The sequence below is a fragment of the Drosophila grimshawi genome, unplaced genomic scaffold, assembly GCF_018153295.1.
Source record: "Drosophila grimshawi isolate 15287-2541.00 unplaced genomic scaffold, ASM1815329v1 contig_1369, whole genome shotgun sequence".
Lineage (NCBI taxonomy): Eukaryota > Metazoa > Arthropoda > Insecta > Diptera > Drosophilidae > Drosophila > Drosophila grimshawi.
In genome coordinates this window covers 6,202,052-6,217,526 of record NW_025062891.1, presented here as the reverse complement: position 1 = coordinate 6,217,526, position 15,475 = coordinate 6,202,052, and the positions used below count along the sequence as shown (strand labels likewise).

The following is a 15,475-nucleotide window of genomic DNA, read 5'->3' as shown; positions in this document are numbered from 1 at the left end:
CACAAATTTTAAGGCAAGAGCACAGAGTTGATTTGTGATCTGTGCCGAAAATTAAATACCCTTGTCAGCATATGCACAATTAATCTGTATATCTTATTTAATCAATTTAAATTGAATGTTCCATTTTATTTTATCTTAGTGTATTTTTTGTTGTATCGAAAAACTTAAAGAAAAATAAATAATTATTTGAACTTTATTGGTTCGTCTTATGATAAGAAACTTTTCTAATTATTTTAAATTAATTTGATTTTTCTTTTCCATAACGCACTTTAATCACTTTGATTGCTTTGATTGATGTTGACATTGGTGAATTTCAACTAACTTATGTTAAAATGAGAAGGCCGTGGTGGATTTCTAGGTGTGGTTGAAAGCAGAGAACAGGAATAAGTGCCAGTGATGATCATTTAGTCTTTTTTCAAAGCTAAACTGGCAGACAGAAATACCCCAAGCAATATTTCAGTATATGAGGCAAATGTGTATTCACTCCAACTATATAAACATAAAACTCGCATTGTTCTGCAATTGCAAACGTAAGAAAATAAAATAGAAACAACATCTATGTAAACTTTTGTGCAACTTTTTGCTTTTTTGTTTACTTTGCTCTTTGAGCCATGTAGTTTTTAATTATGCTTTTGGGCAATAGAAGACAGTCTTTATACTATATATATACAACTACATCGACGGCAACTATACATATATTTATGTATGTATATATAATGCTTGATAGTCTGGCCGAGCCTGTTTGCTGTTTGCTGTTTACATACGCCAACGCATCATCGTTGTTGTTGTAGATGTTGTTTTAGTTGTTGCTGGGAACGTTTTTCAAGAGGCAGCCACTCTTGAAAGTTATAAACTGGCCTCTTTGAGCCAAAAGTAAAACTGCATGAATGAATGCATTTGTTTTGCATGTGGTGAGCTCGTTTCTTGTTGTTGTTGTTGCTGCTGTCTGGCACCCACACAGCAAACATTTTGTCGATTTCGATTTCATTTTGGTTGCTTGCCTGTCTGATGGTTGTTCATTTGAATGTATGAATGAATTCATGAATATTAAAGGAGAGGCGTAAAGCTTTTAAGCTATATATTCCTATTTATATATACATACATAATACATTCATATATATACATTTTTTTATATAGCGCCTGCCCACGCAGCTCAGAGGTCATTAAAAAAATCTACAATCAAAAAAGCTTTTCAAATGTCAAAGCCAAAAGTTGAGCTCGACTCTGGCGATATTTATTTCTATTGGCTTCTTAGCTCTTTCTTATCTCGCTCGCGAACACTTTTAGCACTAAAGTACAGTAATCAAAAACAAAGGCTACAAGTGGATTAATTGTTTGTGTTATGCCAGCAAATTAGTTAGCTTTTCTCTTCCTCCACTTCTTCTTTCCCTTCTTGTGCTTCTTTCACAATCTGCATGCAAGCCATTAAGCGATTTAAGCATTTTCAGCTAACGAGCGAAGCAGACAGAGACGCAAGGCAAACAGAACAGTGAAAATTGACATGTGTCGACTACAAAGTTGCCATTGCTATGCACACAAAACATATACTCATATATGTATGTATGCATGTGTACCCTTTTATATAAACACACACACACCCTCACACTCGAGCGTGTAGAAGAAAAGAAAGCAGAATGCTGTGCGGCTTAGAAAAGCGCCAGAGCGAGCCGGCAAAACGGCGACTGATTATAACAAACATGCGGGAAACAAAAACACACAAAAAATAGCACAGAAAAGTAATGAAAATACATACGAAACAACAACATATGCGCCCGTCGTCTAACGGTGCTTTTGTTTATCACTAGCGAGTATTGGCTGTGGCGCAAACAGTTCGCATCTCTTGCAGTGCAAAATCACCATAGTTCTTCAATTTGTGTTGCCAAAAAAAAAGCATTAGTTGTTGAACAGATTTCAATTAGCGTTCGACTTGCAACATGTCAGCAAGCGGATATTCTAATGAATAATGATCAGCGCAAAGCTAATTTTGCTTTTTCCACGTGTTAACAAACAGAAAGCAGTCGTTACAATAATTACTATTGACCTACAAGCAAATTACCTATTTTTTGTGGGAATACCAAAAAGCAGTAAAAACATTGACTTGCAATGGTTACAATACTGTAATAATGATATTGTAATTGCGTATATATTTCTGAAAAAAATTGTTGTACAATAATGATCTAGAAAATAATGATATGAAGTTATAGATATGATATAATATTGCATATTGTATGTGTATATATATAATACTGATATCATTAACTACTGATGTCATTACGATAATGATCCAGATAATAATGACAAACTTAATATCCATATCTATAACCCATTAAATCGTCAATGATAATAATCAAAAGGAATTTGTGAAAGTTTATTTTTATACGATTTTAATATGACTTTTACTACTAACTCAATCGATAATGAATAAAACAAAAATATTCTTTACACTTTGTTTTTTAGTTAGTTTTCGAGCTTTCCACTACAATATTTATAGTTCATAAAAATATACGAACAACTAAATTAGTATGTAATACCATGTAATACACATATAGAATGTTGTTTATGTGTGTGCACACAATTTCCACTAATGTTTTTTGGCCATGTTTTCAATGTGTAATCATATAATTTTATGCCCGATTAAACTGTTTAACGCCTTTGCGCCGAAAGTTTATTTCCAGAGTCAAGCCAAAAACAATAACAATCTTCTCACACACACACACTAAACACCGGGGATGGTGTTTACGTATTTTTGATGTGTGTGTGCCTCTGTGTGTAGTGTGTGTTGGCTATTACGAAGTATGTGTGTGTGTGTGTCTGTTGAGTTCTGTTCTACTTTTGGTCATTTTTTGGTATGCTTTTTTGATAACTTTCGATCGATAATCGATTGCAAAATCGATTTACGCCAATATGTGAAACTCATGTTTTGACATCCGAACCGATAAGATAACGAATAAGTTTGCTGTCGCTTATCACATGCACATGGCCGGCAAAAAGATACGGCGGAGAAAAAAACGATCTATTTGTATACCGTTTAATTAGCGCTAAATGGTTTTTCGCTACTGCGCGTTTTTAAATTTTTGTTCTAATGAGCTGCGAAAAAATTTGAATTTTCTCACTTGTATTTTATTTTTTTGCTGTGCATTGCCTAACACTATCAATAGTGAGTGTGCGAGTGTGTATGTGTGTGTGCCATTTCGTTCATTCAATTGCTAAATGTTATTTATAGATATTTGGGTTAATGACGTCGAGCAGAGCAGAGCAGAGTGGAGCATAAGCTGAGCAAACACAGATGCCGCCAACAACACTATTTCTCAGTGCGTTAGAAATGCAGCCCAGAGATGCCACAAAACAGCAATAGATACAAAGATACAAAGATACGCAGATATGCTGGGCATACAGCAGATAGATACAAGTCAACTTGTTGATATCATACGAAAAAAAAACAACTTTAGATTATCATCATCGTCATTGGGCGCAACAACAGCATCATCGTTTGTCTGATGATGAGTTCTTTTCGCTTTTAAAAATGCATTTTCTAAAATGAAAACACACTCGATGTCAGCGCGCTTTCCCAACAACAACAACAACAACGAACGGTTGACAACCTACGCGAACTTCCCCTCTCTGAGGAGGAGAGAGCTTTGCCTCATTGTTGACCACAGCTGTTGAGTTGTGTGTTGCTGTTGTTGTTGCAGCTTGGTGAAAGTGTAAAGTCATGATGCCCCGCTCAATTTGCCCATCCGCATATCGTTTACCTTGTGGCTGGAGCGACACATCCACATCCAAAGTCATATCCACATCCACATCCAAATCCACATCAACATCAACCTTAGCTAAGCCCATAAATCAGCTGCAGCTAAAGCACTAGAGAAGTAATGTCGAGATGGGGCTGGCTGTAAACATGTTTGTTCTGTAGGAGTTTGGTTTCTCTACCCAAAGCCTAATCATAATATTCTTGGATATGTGTATATTTATGCTCGAACCTAATGGGCTTTGAGTGTGTGTGTGTGTGTGTGTGCGTGTGTTGTGTGTGTGTTGTGTGTGTGTTGTGTGTGTGTTGTGTGTGTGATGAGGCAGCGAGAAAGCACAACACTAGATTAGAATGTCGAATGTGTTTGGTATGTTTGCTGGCTGTAATATAATGCAGATGCTTTCGAGTTCTTCCAGTTTCTACTGCTCAAGTGGTTTCTAATTACTCAATTGTCGCGTAACTGTAGAAGACGGTTAAAGTGTCGCTGCTAATGTAAAAGCATGCCTGGTATTAGCATAAACTGTTAACTAATTTCTGATCACATAAAATGACCGTATTCAAATTGATGAATTTCTAAGCAGAACCCAAATTTTCCTGGTTATATTGCGCAGTTTGGCTGACAAAAATCCCCTATTCTATGCACATTTTTTGTATTGTTAGCATGTCAGTTTTTTATAACAAAAATCAAAACATAAAAACTCAATCGTATTGTGGCAAACGAAAAAAACACAAGCGAAGAGCGACATCTGTGATAATTAAGCTGGGCGGATTTATCAGATCTAAGACAAGCTAATTGACTGCTATAATCAGAAGTGATTTATGCAAGTAATATCCAAGGGGGAGGAACAGAAGAAAATTTAATAACATGGGAAGTATATCTTAAGCTCAGGTGACATAGATATATTTAACTCAACAAAAATTATTGAATTCATGCAAGAATTAGGATTGATGGAAGAGATATAGGCTCAGAAGGAGGACCTAAAGATGCAACTAAGCACTCAATAATAACTTTTTTTTCTTGGTTTTAAAGGATCTTGAGTTTTAATGGGTTAAAGTATTGCTGTTAAAATAACACACTTAATATTTGTTTTATTAATATGAAGCTCAAGTAAATTCCAGAATTAATTTCTTTCTTTGTATACACTTATCAGCTGAAGCTAGTCCATTCTAGATGACTTCCCCCTTTTGACGAAAGTCCGAGCAAGTGTTGCAGTGGCACGATGTCGATAACATTTCAACTCGCACTCGCATTCACGCATAATTACAGCCATATAAACAAGAACATATACTCGAGTTGTGCGTGTGCGCACATCTTTCGCTCGCAATTAGGAGTTCACTCTGGCTGTTGGTCGTAGTGGGTTGAGGGGTCTCTGCAAGCAGCAGCCAGCAGCCAGACGAACTCTGTCAAGTCACTTCCTGTAATAGAAACCGAAGTGAAGCAAACCCCCTCAACTGGAATGAACGAACGTGCGGCATGCAACTATAAATGTATACCTAAAACGTGTACACAAATCTATTTGCCGTATCAGGCACAGCCCTTGGCTTGGCTTGGCTTGATTTTGGTTTGACTTGGCATCCAGCTTCCGCTGCCAATAGATGCAAATCTCACAGGGCGCCATGGCAACAACACTTAGTTGAGAGAGCCCCTCTACGAGCAGACAGCCGCAGTTGTTGCAGCCACAGATCAAACGTAAATAGGGCGGAAAATTATGCGTAGATAGTTGAAATTAAAACGCACAACAACAACCAACTTGACATTTGTGTTGTGAGGCGCGGAATAATAATGCGGGTTCCCTTCGTATTGAACTCCCTTCCCCAACTCGTTGACTGTTCTACTCCAACTCCAACTCCAGCTTGCATTGTGGCTGTTGCTGTCGCTTCAGCTTTGGTTTGAAATCGGTTTTTGCTTGCGAAATTGTCGTTTTCCTGTTTGGCGTTTTATGCACGATTTGGTAATTTGCTGGCTACTGGCCAAGAATCTGGGACTGACTGGCTGTCCGTCCGTTTGTCTGTCGGACTGTTTGTGTGTCTGCTGCAGTAGATCACATCACGTTTTTCCCAGCCTGACCTCTCTCTTTTTCTCCCTGAGCAAGACCAGTGTGATTGGCAATTACGATGGTTGCGCTGCTCATCTTTGTTTGCCTTTGCTTTGCCCTTTGGCAACTTATGCCTTTTGCCCCCATTTTCAAGCTTGAGCCCTTTTGCAACTCGTCCATTTACAAGATTTAGCTGACGCATTTCTTCTCTCGATGCCTTTGCGGTTGAGCGTTTTCTATGATTATTTCTGACAAGCTTCCGCTGAGTGCAAAATGGAGCACAATTTCCAGAGGAAATTGATATGGTATCAACGCTACTAGTTCAACCACATTTTCAGCAGCTTCTTTTATTTAGAATAGATTATATATTTATGCATGTGTAAAGCGTCAATTTCATTTGTATCTGTGAGGTTTTTTTTTTAGCTAGATACATAACAATCGATTGATTATTTCTAGCAATTTGTCATTTTCATAACCCATCAAAACTAAGTCGATGTTCAGAAGCCAAGTCTCTTAAATTATATATTTTTCGATCTAAGCTAAGAACTTGATTTCAGCATCAATATTTCTTACATTCTTGAATGTATAATTTAATATAATTTAACGTTAAAAGCAAAATGAAAATAAAATGTTTTTCAATTTTGAAATTTGCTTCCCATTTATTAGGTTGTTTGAAGAAAAGTGTTTATATATAGCCTTTCTTATATATAAATAAATTCTTTTGTTGTACATTTCGTAACTAAGCCGATAAGCTTTTTTTTAAAAGTTGTTTTTAAAAGATTTTTAAATCAAATGGTAATTTTGTCGAACAGCTGTTTTACATAATTCAAACGGTAATTTTGCCACTCACAAGTTACCGCTAAAGCAGACTAATAATGGAATTGCGATTATAATAGGAATGTGAGAAATGTTTTAAGTGGTATCAGGCTGTAATACAGCATTTCATTTTGTCTTAAACTCCATTTTAGCAACATCCTTGTGCAAAGGCACAAAAAAAAAAGTTTTTCAAACTGTGTAATTTAAATACCAAGAGTCAAATGCTTTATAAATTATAATTGTTTAACAATTCCAATTTCAAGGCGAGCGCCACATTTGGATTTGTTGTTGAAAACTTATTTCCGTGCATTCGCGGAAATTGCAAGTCTACCGGCAACAGCAGCACAAATAGCAACAACAGCAATAACAACAACTCCGTCAACAAGAGCAGCAAGAACGTTGCCGCCATTGCGGCTGCTTGGTGGCAACAACTTTATCTTGAGAGGTCATTTACACTGGCCAGCGACGCGCTGGCTGCTTGGCTGGCTGGCTGTTGCTGCAACAGCTCTTTCAGCTCCGCGTTTTCTTCAACTTGTTCTCGCTGCATTTCACAGCGCTTTTCCAAACACACACACACACTCACACTCACACACATACACAGAGAGCGAGAGAGGCATACAGCGTCACAGATACAGCCAGGCCTGGCAATCAGCTTTTGTTGTTGGCTGGCACTCTTCCACTTTTGCTGTTGCTGTTGTCGCGCTTTTGTTGTTAGCATTTATCATTTGTGCATTGTGCATTGTGTTCACTCTTCAAAACACTGAGCACTTGTATCTTTTGTGAGTGCGTATCTGTGTATCTCTATGTATCTTGTTTGTAATTGCCGCCAGGCCAGAACCCGCCGACAGTTGCTGTCCGTCGGAGTGTATCATAATCAGCAACGACACTTCAACTTTGCCTCAAGTCTGAAGTGTGCTGTGTTGTGTATGCATTAAACAAAGCTTCTTCCATGGCCTTGTCAGCATTTCAAATATCAAATGTATCTAGCTAGAGTAGCACAAGGCTTGGCCCTGCATTTTATATATATTTTCGATTTTGGTTTCAGTTCAATTCGATAGCTTCTCCAAAGAGAACCAAGCACGTATCAACTGGAAATGGGAAACGCAATAAAAATGGGTCAACTACTCGAGTTGCATTTGCCTGCCAACGAGTTGCAAATGTATTTTTTTATGTATGCTCATAACTCTTAACTTATAACTTGCAACTCCTAACTGGCAACTTATAGCTCATAACTGCTAAACAAGACGCTACTTGCAACTTCCTGTCCACTGACTTTGGCATTGCAACACACACTCACACATAGAATCCCACACACTTGCCGCCTGACATATCAATTAACAATTAGCAATTGCATTAGGGCAATTAGCCCGCAATGATTAAAGTGCTTCGCGGCGAGCCAAAGCACTTGTCGAACACGCACATAACATATAAATCACAACTCGATGATATCATTATTTGGGTCACATTGCATTGCTTTCATTTTCCCCTTTCGTTCGATTCCCCCCGACCCCACCACTTGATTTATAAATACATATGCTTGATACTCACTCTGTGTGTGTGTGTCAGATTTTCATGCGCCCAAATAAGAAAAAGAGAAAAAAACCACATGCTCTTTCCTCTCTCAACGCCCCTGCCTTGCAAAGCGTAAGAAAAAGCTTATTAATAAACATTATTAAGCATAATAATTTTGTTTGGAAATGTGCGGCTAGTATTCATTATATTATTTACGAGGCCGTTACTACATCGCCCAAGACAAATTTCGAAAATTTATGTTGCATGTGGAACATGAATTACTATTACATGTGCCACATGTGCATTCATTTAAATATGTATATACATATAAATGCATGTATTCAAATAAAGCACAAATCGGAAGTGGAAGATTGTTGAAACGAATGAATCATTGACGAGGACTTGATAAAATTGTTTACTATGTGTGTACTAAGGAAATATATTAGAGAGAGTTGAAGGCGTTTAATGATTAAGTTCTTGAAGTGACTCAAACTTAGTTATAATTATACAACATATACTGATATTATTTGCAAGTAATTTTACATTTTTTGAAAGAAAAGAAATCTGTTAAATGAATAAACCATCAAAGAAAAGTTGATAAAAATATTTAATTTACTTAGGGGAAATCGAATAAAGTAAAAGGTGTTTTAATCGATATTATTTACTCTTAAATATTTTACATGAGTCTGAAGGAGTTGAAAAACTGATTCATACTTAAATATAAACATAAACAAAGCATTTTAATAAATCTCTATAATCAACATATTTTCAACCTTTCGACTTTTCTAGCAGGCGTTACCGAAATCTCTAAGCGGCCGACAAACGAACGTGAACCGAATAAAATGTCGATAAAACGCAAAAATAATAAGCTAAAAGAAATGCTGATTTTCTTGGCGAAAGAGTGAAGAGTAAACAGAACCACCAATCGAATTACCAATTTGAAATCAAAAAATCAGTAGAAAACGCTTACGCAAAGCTAACGAAAACGAATTCGATCGATTGCATTGACACATTTACACTTGGGGAGTAGGATAAGAACCCCTCCCAAGACACCCCTCGAATACCCCGAGATAGAGACGGAGACAAGAAGAAGACACCCAAACGAAAATGGATCTCAGTCTCGAACGCGACAATTCTGCGCTGGGCAGTCTATTCCAGCAGATAATCAATGATATGAAGGTGAGTTATTGCATTTATTTACTACATACCACATTTCAAGCACTTTGCGGAAGTTCGTAATTCTAAGGAAATACAACTGGGTTGGGAGAGAGAGAGAGGAGGAAACGTTAGTTGAGTTTCCTCACGAATTGCCGCTTTCCCATTCAACAGTTTTCCAGCTAAAGCGACAAAAGTTGAAAGTTTCGTTCTGGTTTATTTCGTCAAAATGTAACGGACACGTGTTCAAAATCGACAATTGTGACAATTGTTTAGTTTGCTTGAGAAACATATCGAATAACAACAAACAAACATAAATCAGAGAAAAGGTCATTTTCGCTGCATTTGTTAGACTAAAAATCGCTCTATGACGACGCATTGTCTGTCTGAGTTTTGAGTGTGTCAAGAACTCACTCTCATGCTGGGTTTTTGGTTCAAAAATATATGAAACGCTTTGTAAACAAACCGAGCAGAAATAATTAAAGCCAAGGTCACAGCAATGTTAAGTGTGTGTTTTTCGACTGTGTATGTGTGTGTGTGTGCGAAATAAACAATGTTTCAGATAAACAATTGGCTTGGAAATAATGGCGAAAACTGTACGCGATAAAAGATATACGTATATATAACATGCAATTCTCTCCGAAGCCTTCACACACACATAACCAAGTATTTCAGAACGTGGCTAATTGATTTTGGTTTCTATCTCTCTGTCTCTATATATATTTTTATGACTGGCTCCCTTTTTCGCTTGCTGTCTGCAGCTAAAAAAATGCCAAAAATGTTTCAATTAATCTACGCGAACAGGCACTATTCAATTCAATAAAAAAAAGATACATTCGCTTTTTATCATTAATTGATTTTAATACCCTATAAGTACTGTTTAATCGAGCATTTACGAAATGTTAAAAATAGCGATAACAAATTCAAAATAAATGTAATGATTTTGATGAGAAAGTAATTACAGAAAGAAATTGGAAATATAAATTTGAGTCTTTATTTTAATCATTTTCATGTGCGTTTATAAAGTGATAAAAGTAAAGTTAAATACAAATCAATTGCAATGATTTTAATAGCAAAGCAATTACAGAAATAAATTAAAAATATCAATTTGAATCTCTTTTTATTAGAAATCCCTTCGAACTATTTTATTAATTTTTAAATAAAACTTGAGTCTTGCACATACTGAAATGAGATATCGATATCTTTAAATAAATAATTACATATCTGTAGTCGTCGAGGAGCTTATACAGGGTATTCCCCTAACTGGGACGTGTTAGTGTTTTCTAACACATTAGCGATGCTAGTCCATGTATCCATTCACACACATACTCTTACACTTATGTGTATCATTGCAGTGTATCTATCAATAATTTATGGCAATCATGACGCCATTCGCTTCGACTACTTTCATACATAAATGTATCTATTAAATGAGCATAGGCCTCTACTTAATGGCTATTTCAATTAATGCGCTCCAAGTGAATAATTATATAGACATATATCCCAATACTCGTAACATTTTGGCAATTAAAACTTTTTGTTTCCTGTAGAAAAACAAAACGGAATCATGATTGCTTAATGCCTTTGGCGCCTGCTTTTGCCTTCTTGGCCCCGAATCGATGTTTCTTCTGGCCTAAGCTCTGTTGTCAGCCTAATCCGATAACAAAATACTTAAGGCTCGACTCTCGAGGCACAGATCATGACTAATTTATTGCCTGCCCAAGTTAATACAGTATAACATACATATATAATAATGTCTGCATTCATTTCTATTTTGGTTGTATAGCTACACTCAGAAAAATAACTTGCCCTGAACTTTAGAAATTTACTTTTGGCGCAAAGCCTGTTCTTACCTTATAATTCAGAAAGTAAATTTTTAAAATTGGAAGTTTGTGGAAAAATCAGGATTTGTGTTTCTTAATTTCAGGGTGAATTTTATCTCCAATTTAGAAAGAAGGCTGTGAAGGAGTGTGTTTTTATAGATCTCTCTGAATTTTGGAAATGGTTTTATCAAAGAAACAAAGATTGCTTTTCTTCTTTTTAGAAATACATTTCTTAATAATAGAAAATATTTCTTAAAAAAAATATAAAAGTAAAAATAGTAAAAGTAATGAAAAAGTTTTCTTATACTTGGAAATTATTTCTAAAAACGAGAAATTTTTTTTTCATTTTAAGGATTGTTTTCTAAATTTCAGAGAGATTTGTTTTTATAAGTGTAAGTAATATCTATGTGCTTCCTGGAGCTCATTTCCGACTTGACGGTCGACAGGTGTTGAACGAAGGAACAGCAATTTTGTTTTTTGGCTGTTTGATGGTATTTTCGACGCCTTGTCAGCTGTGCTTGCCCAGCATGGAAATAAAAGGCAAACTTCTGTGGCAAAAGATAAAAGTGCGCCGCAGTTGCTATTTATAATGCCATCATCTTCGCAGCAGCAGCAGCAGCAGCAGCAACAGTCTCGTTTTATGTTGTCTATGCGCACCTTGGCTGCAGACACAAATACATATACAGAATACAGATATGAAATACGAATACAGGCACAGATACAGCTATATATACAGGCCAAAGGCGCAGACAGCTGTCAGCCTTTTCTTTCTGTCTTTCTTTTACTTGTGGGATGCGGGCGGTTGCCTTTTGTATATATGAAATTTTTGGATTTTGGTAAATGTTGCCACGCAATTGTGCAAAAGTTCGTTGTTCGCTTGCCGACTTGTTTTTGGTGTTTGCTGTTTCTTGGCCTGAGTGCGAATTAGAGCAGAAACATGCCTTGAAGCATGTGCACCATTTATACTTGTGTGTGTGTGTGTGTACGTGTGTTAGTGTGTGGCAGTGTATGTTTGTGTGTGCCACAGCTGCTGCTGCTGCTGCGCTTGGTTACTTGTTTACTAATCATCATTGTTTATGTGCGGCTGAAAATGCCAATGCAAATGTCAGAGTAATTGTAGGTGTTGCATTTAAATGTGCTGCGTGGCAAAATGAAGTTTGCTAAAAACTTCAATTCGACTTTTAATACGATAGTTGCACTAAAATTAGTTTGCTTAAAATGGTGATTATTGTTATTGTTGCTGTCTTAATTGCTTCGTTGCGTTTGTGTATTTGTCTGGATTTAGTTTAGGTGTATATATATAGCAAAGATCTTAAATGCCAGCAGACCAGAACAAATTTATTCCTCCGTCCCCGCTGCTTAGATGCGGACAGACCGTCAAGGCGAACTACATACGTGGATGGATAGTCTGGAAATGCACGAATACAAATAACAAATATGAATACGAATACGAATACGAATAGGAATTAATTGACTACTTAGTAAGCATCTGTTGCTAACGGAATTCGTAAGTAGCTGCAATTAAAGGCGGCTAATTTCAATTGGACTGCAAAGTCACAGTCCGAGTCCAAAGTTTATCATCAACAAAAGCTTCAAATTAGTTGTTCTTGTTGTTGTTGTTAGTTTTTCTTTAAATTTTAAGCAAGTGGCGCATTTTAAAAGTTCGTTCACTCTGTTTCTGTTGGCTGCGTCTCGCACGGCTGACTTCCTTTCGACTTACACGGCGAGCTTGGTGCAAATCCGTCGAATCTGTCTTGTTGTCAGTCCGTTTGTCAAATTGTCGCATTTGGATGACACTCCACTCGGCGCCACTGAATGTGTAACACAAAACGGCGTTAAATGCGCCATAATAATTATACCCTGTTACCATGACATCTTTGTAAAGAGGGGTTTAACAATCTAGTGTCAAGGGACAGCATCTTGAATACTAAATAGTTTTCATATAATTTGTTAACTGCAGATTGGTTGCCTCTTATAAAAATATGAAATATATAGCGATTTATTCTTGTACTTTTTCGGAGAGCATCTACTAGTCGAGCTAACCTTAATTTGTTGTTGCAAAAGTGAAATTTGCCTTAAGCGACGCTTTCTTTGCCACCGCTGGCACTTTTCTGGCTTCCTATCTTCCATCCCTCTCTCACTCCCTTGGTATCTATGTGTGCTGTCTCTGTTTCTGTCTCAGTCTATGCTCTTTTGGGCATAACAATTGCTGTCGAGTGTGTCTTAAGGTTTTTATTGTTGCTTTTGTAGCACTCAAGACAGACTCATATGCACATTAGGCCCCATTAATGTCGGACACGATAAACGAGAAAACTTGTTTCTACTTGAAATGCGCATGATTTTCAACATATTAAACAAATGTGTTTAACCTAAATATAAACTGTTTAATATTTTCTTATTATATCCTTGTTGTTTTATTCTGTATTGTACTAGACACTTTTAATTGGTTGCTTTTTTGGCCGTTGACATTTGCACTTGACAACCAGATAGTATAATACCAATTGGATTAGGCCAAAGACGGTCATAAAGCTGGCACCGAGAAAGAGCCCAATAGCACCGCCCAGTGACATTAACAGCTGATCCGTGCTGAAGACGACACGTCGCTTCATGCCCATTTTGGGCAAATCCAGCTGGATGATAATCGTCCGCTCAAAATTCGCACCAGCATATTGCTCGCCATTCTGTGCAGATAAGCTAACCGTTTTTAAAAAGAAAAACTTTTTTATAATGATATTAGGACTTACGCCACTTTGACCCTGCTTCTCGGTAATGATGTAGGTATTTTCTCGGCAGAGGGGCTGGCAGTCGCATGGCTTATCCAGCCACTTGTGCTGCGTCAAACAGATCATGTCCTCGATGTTGCAAGTGCGTTCATTTATTGGTACCGCATAGAAAAAGGGTTTGCAATTGCAGAGTTTCAGGGCCACTTTAATACGACACTCCAGGCGACACAGACTGGGACTATAATCCTGCCAATTGATACAAATAGGATTAACTGATATGTGTAAATTTTCAGGCGCGCTTACGCTGAAGTACTTCAGATAATTTTCATCTTTGTAGCGACATTTGCGATAGGCGATTGGCACCTGTCGCACATCCTCTTCTGCCGAGATAGGGTTGAGCAACACCTTCAGCACATAGGAGTATTCGGTGCCCATATGAAAGACCACCGTTCGTCGATCATGCGGCAGCATTACTTCATAGATGTCGTGTAGATACTAAATGGTTAATGAGGTTACATTTTGACCTTAAACCAATTCTTCTTCGACATTCCCTTACCAGAAACACAAGCGTTTCGTCAATTGGTGGCTTGAATGTTATCTGACAATTGGCAAACGAATCGCAGATACGCACTTTTGGACCAGTTAGCTCTTTGCTGTTATCGAACACCAATTAAGGCAATATTATAATAATATTAATTAATTGTTGGTTAGTTAGCTCAAAAAGGTAATCCTCAAGTTAAAGAAAATCACGAAATGAAATGCTAACCATTGTTATTATAGAATATTGTAAGACATTAAATATTATTATTATTCGGAAACTTCGTGCACTGCAACCTAGTTAGATTTATTGCTGCCCATTCAATGTTTCTTGCTTAAATTTACGAATTTATGTCGGGCTGATGGTTCCTATGTCCTCCCAGCTTAAGAGTTTTGTTATGATGTGCTTTGAGGCACAAAAAAGGCTGATTCAATTACCGATTATACTAAGTCGTTTATATTACTTGCTTTAATAGATTCTGATTATAGGTGCCTAAGATACTTGGCATTAGACATAAGTCATTTAAATAGAAATATTTCATAAAATAAACAAAACAAAAACGTCAAGCGATTTATTTAAATAATATGTATGCGTACCTTTCGCCATAGGGATTGCCAAGATGTGACAGTTGAGTTGTCGTCTGGCAGAGGCCCATTTCGGTGAGTGTGGGCACATAATCAACTGGCTGGTCGTTGGGATTGGGCATAATGTCCTCCTGTAAACTAAGTAGTATATCAACGAAGTTAATATGCTTCAGGCTTGTATCATTCACATAGGGCATCAGTGTGTCTAGATTGCGGTAGTCCAGATGATTGAGAACATTGAGAAAGCTGTGGTAGTATTCGGCCTTTTTAATGTCAACGGCGGCATCTACGCCCCAAATGCTGTTAAATAGTTCAATTATAATTCAGATTTCTTTACTGTGTACCTCATCATACTCGTTAATCAGTTTATCTGTTTTATTCAGTTGGATAAACCTGGTGCAAACGGTGACACCGACCAGCGAAAAGGAGCGCAGCGCAAATAAGTATTCATAGACGTATACAATTGGATGGTTGCGATAGCGCTCCCACTGCGAATAGCAGGTGGATCCCGCATAATAGGCGGCTCCAATGACCATTGCC

At 37.1% G+C, this 15,475-nt stretch overlaps 1 protein-coding gene across 22 annotated transcripts in view; it reads left to right on the top strand.

Moving 5' to 3' along the window:
* LOC6559255 (putative uncharacterized protein DDB_G0271606) overlaps positions 1-15,475 on the top strand; it is a 45,929-nt gene that overhangs the window by 2,866 nt on the left and 27,588 nt on the right. For 19 of the 22 annotated variants that reach the window (XM_032734953.1, XM_043214316.1, XM_043214315.1 and 16 more), the window contains exon 2: positions 8,902-9,291. In XM_032734953.1, coding sequence (XP_032590844.1) covers positions 9,220-9,291 — 72 coding nt within the window. In that variant the 5' untranslated portion in view covers positions 8,902-9,219. The remainder of the gene's footprint in view (positions 1-8,901; positions 9,292-15,475) is intronic. The other 3 variants (XM_043214311.1, XM_043214310.1, XM_043214308.1) reach the window with 1 other exon arrangement.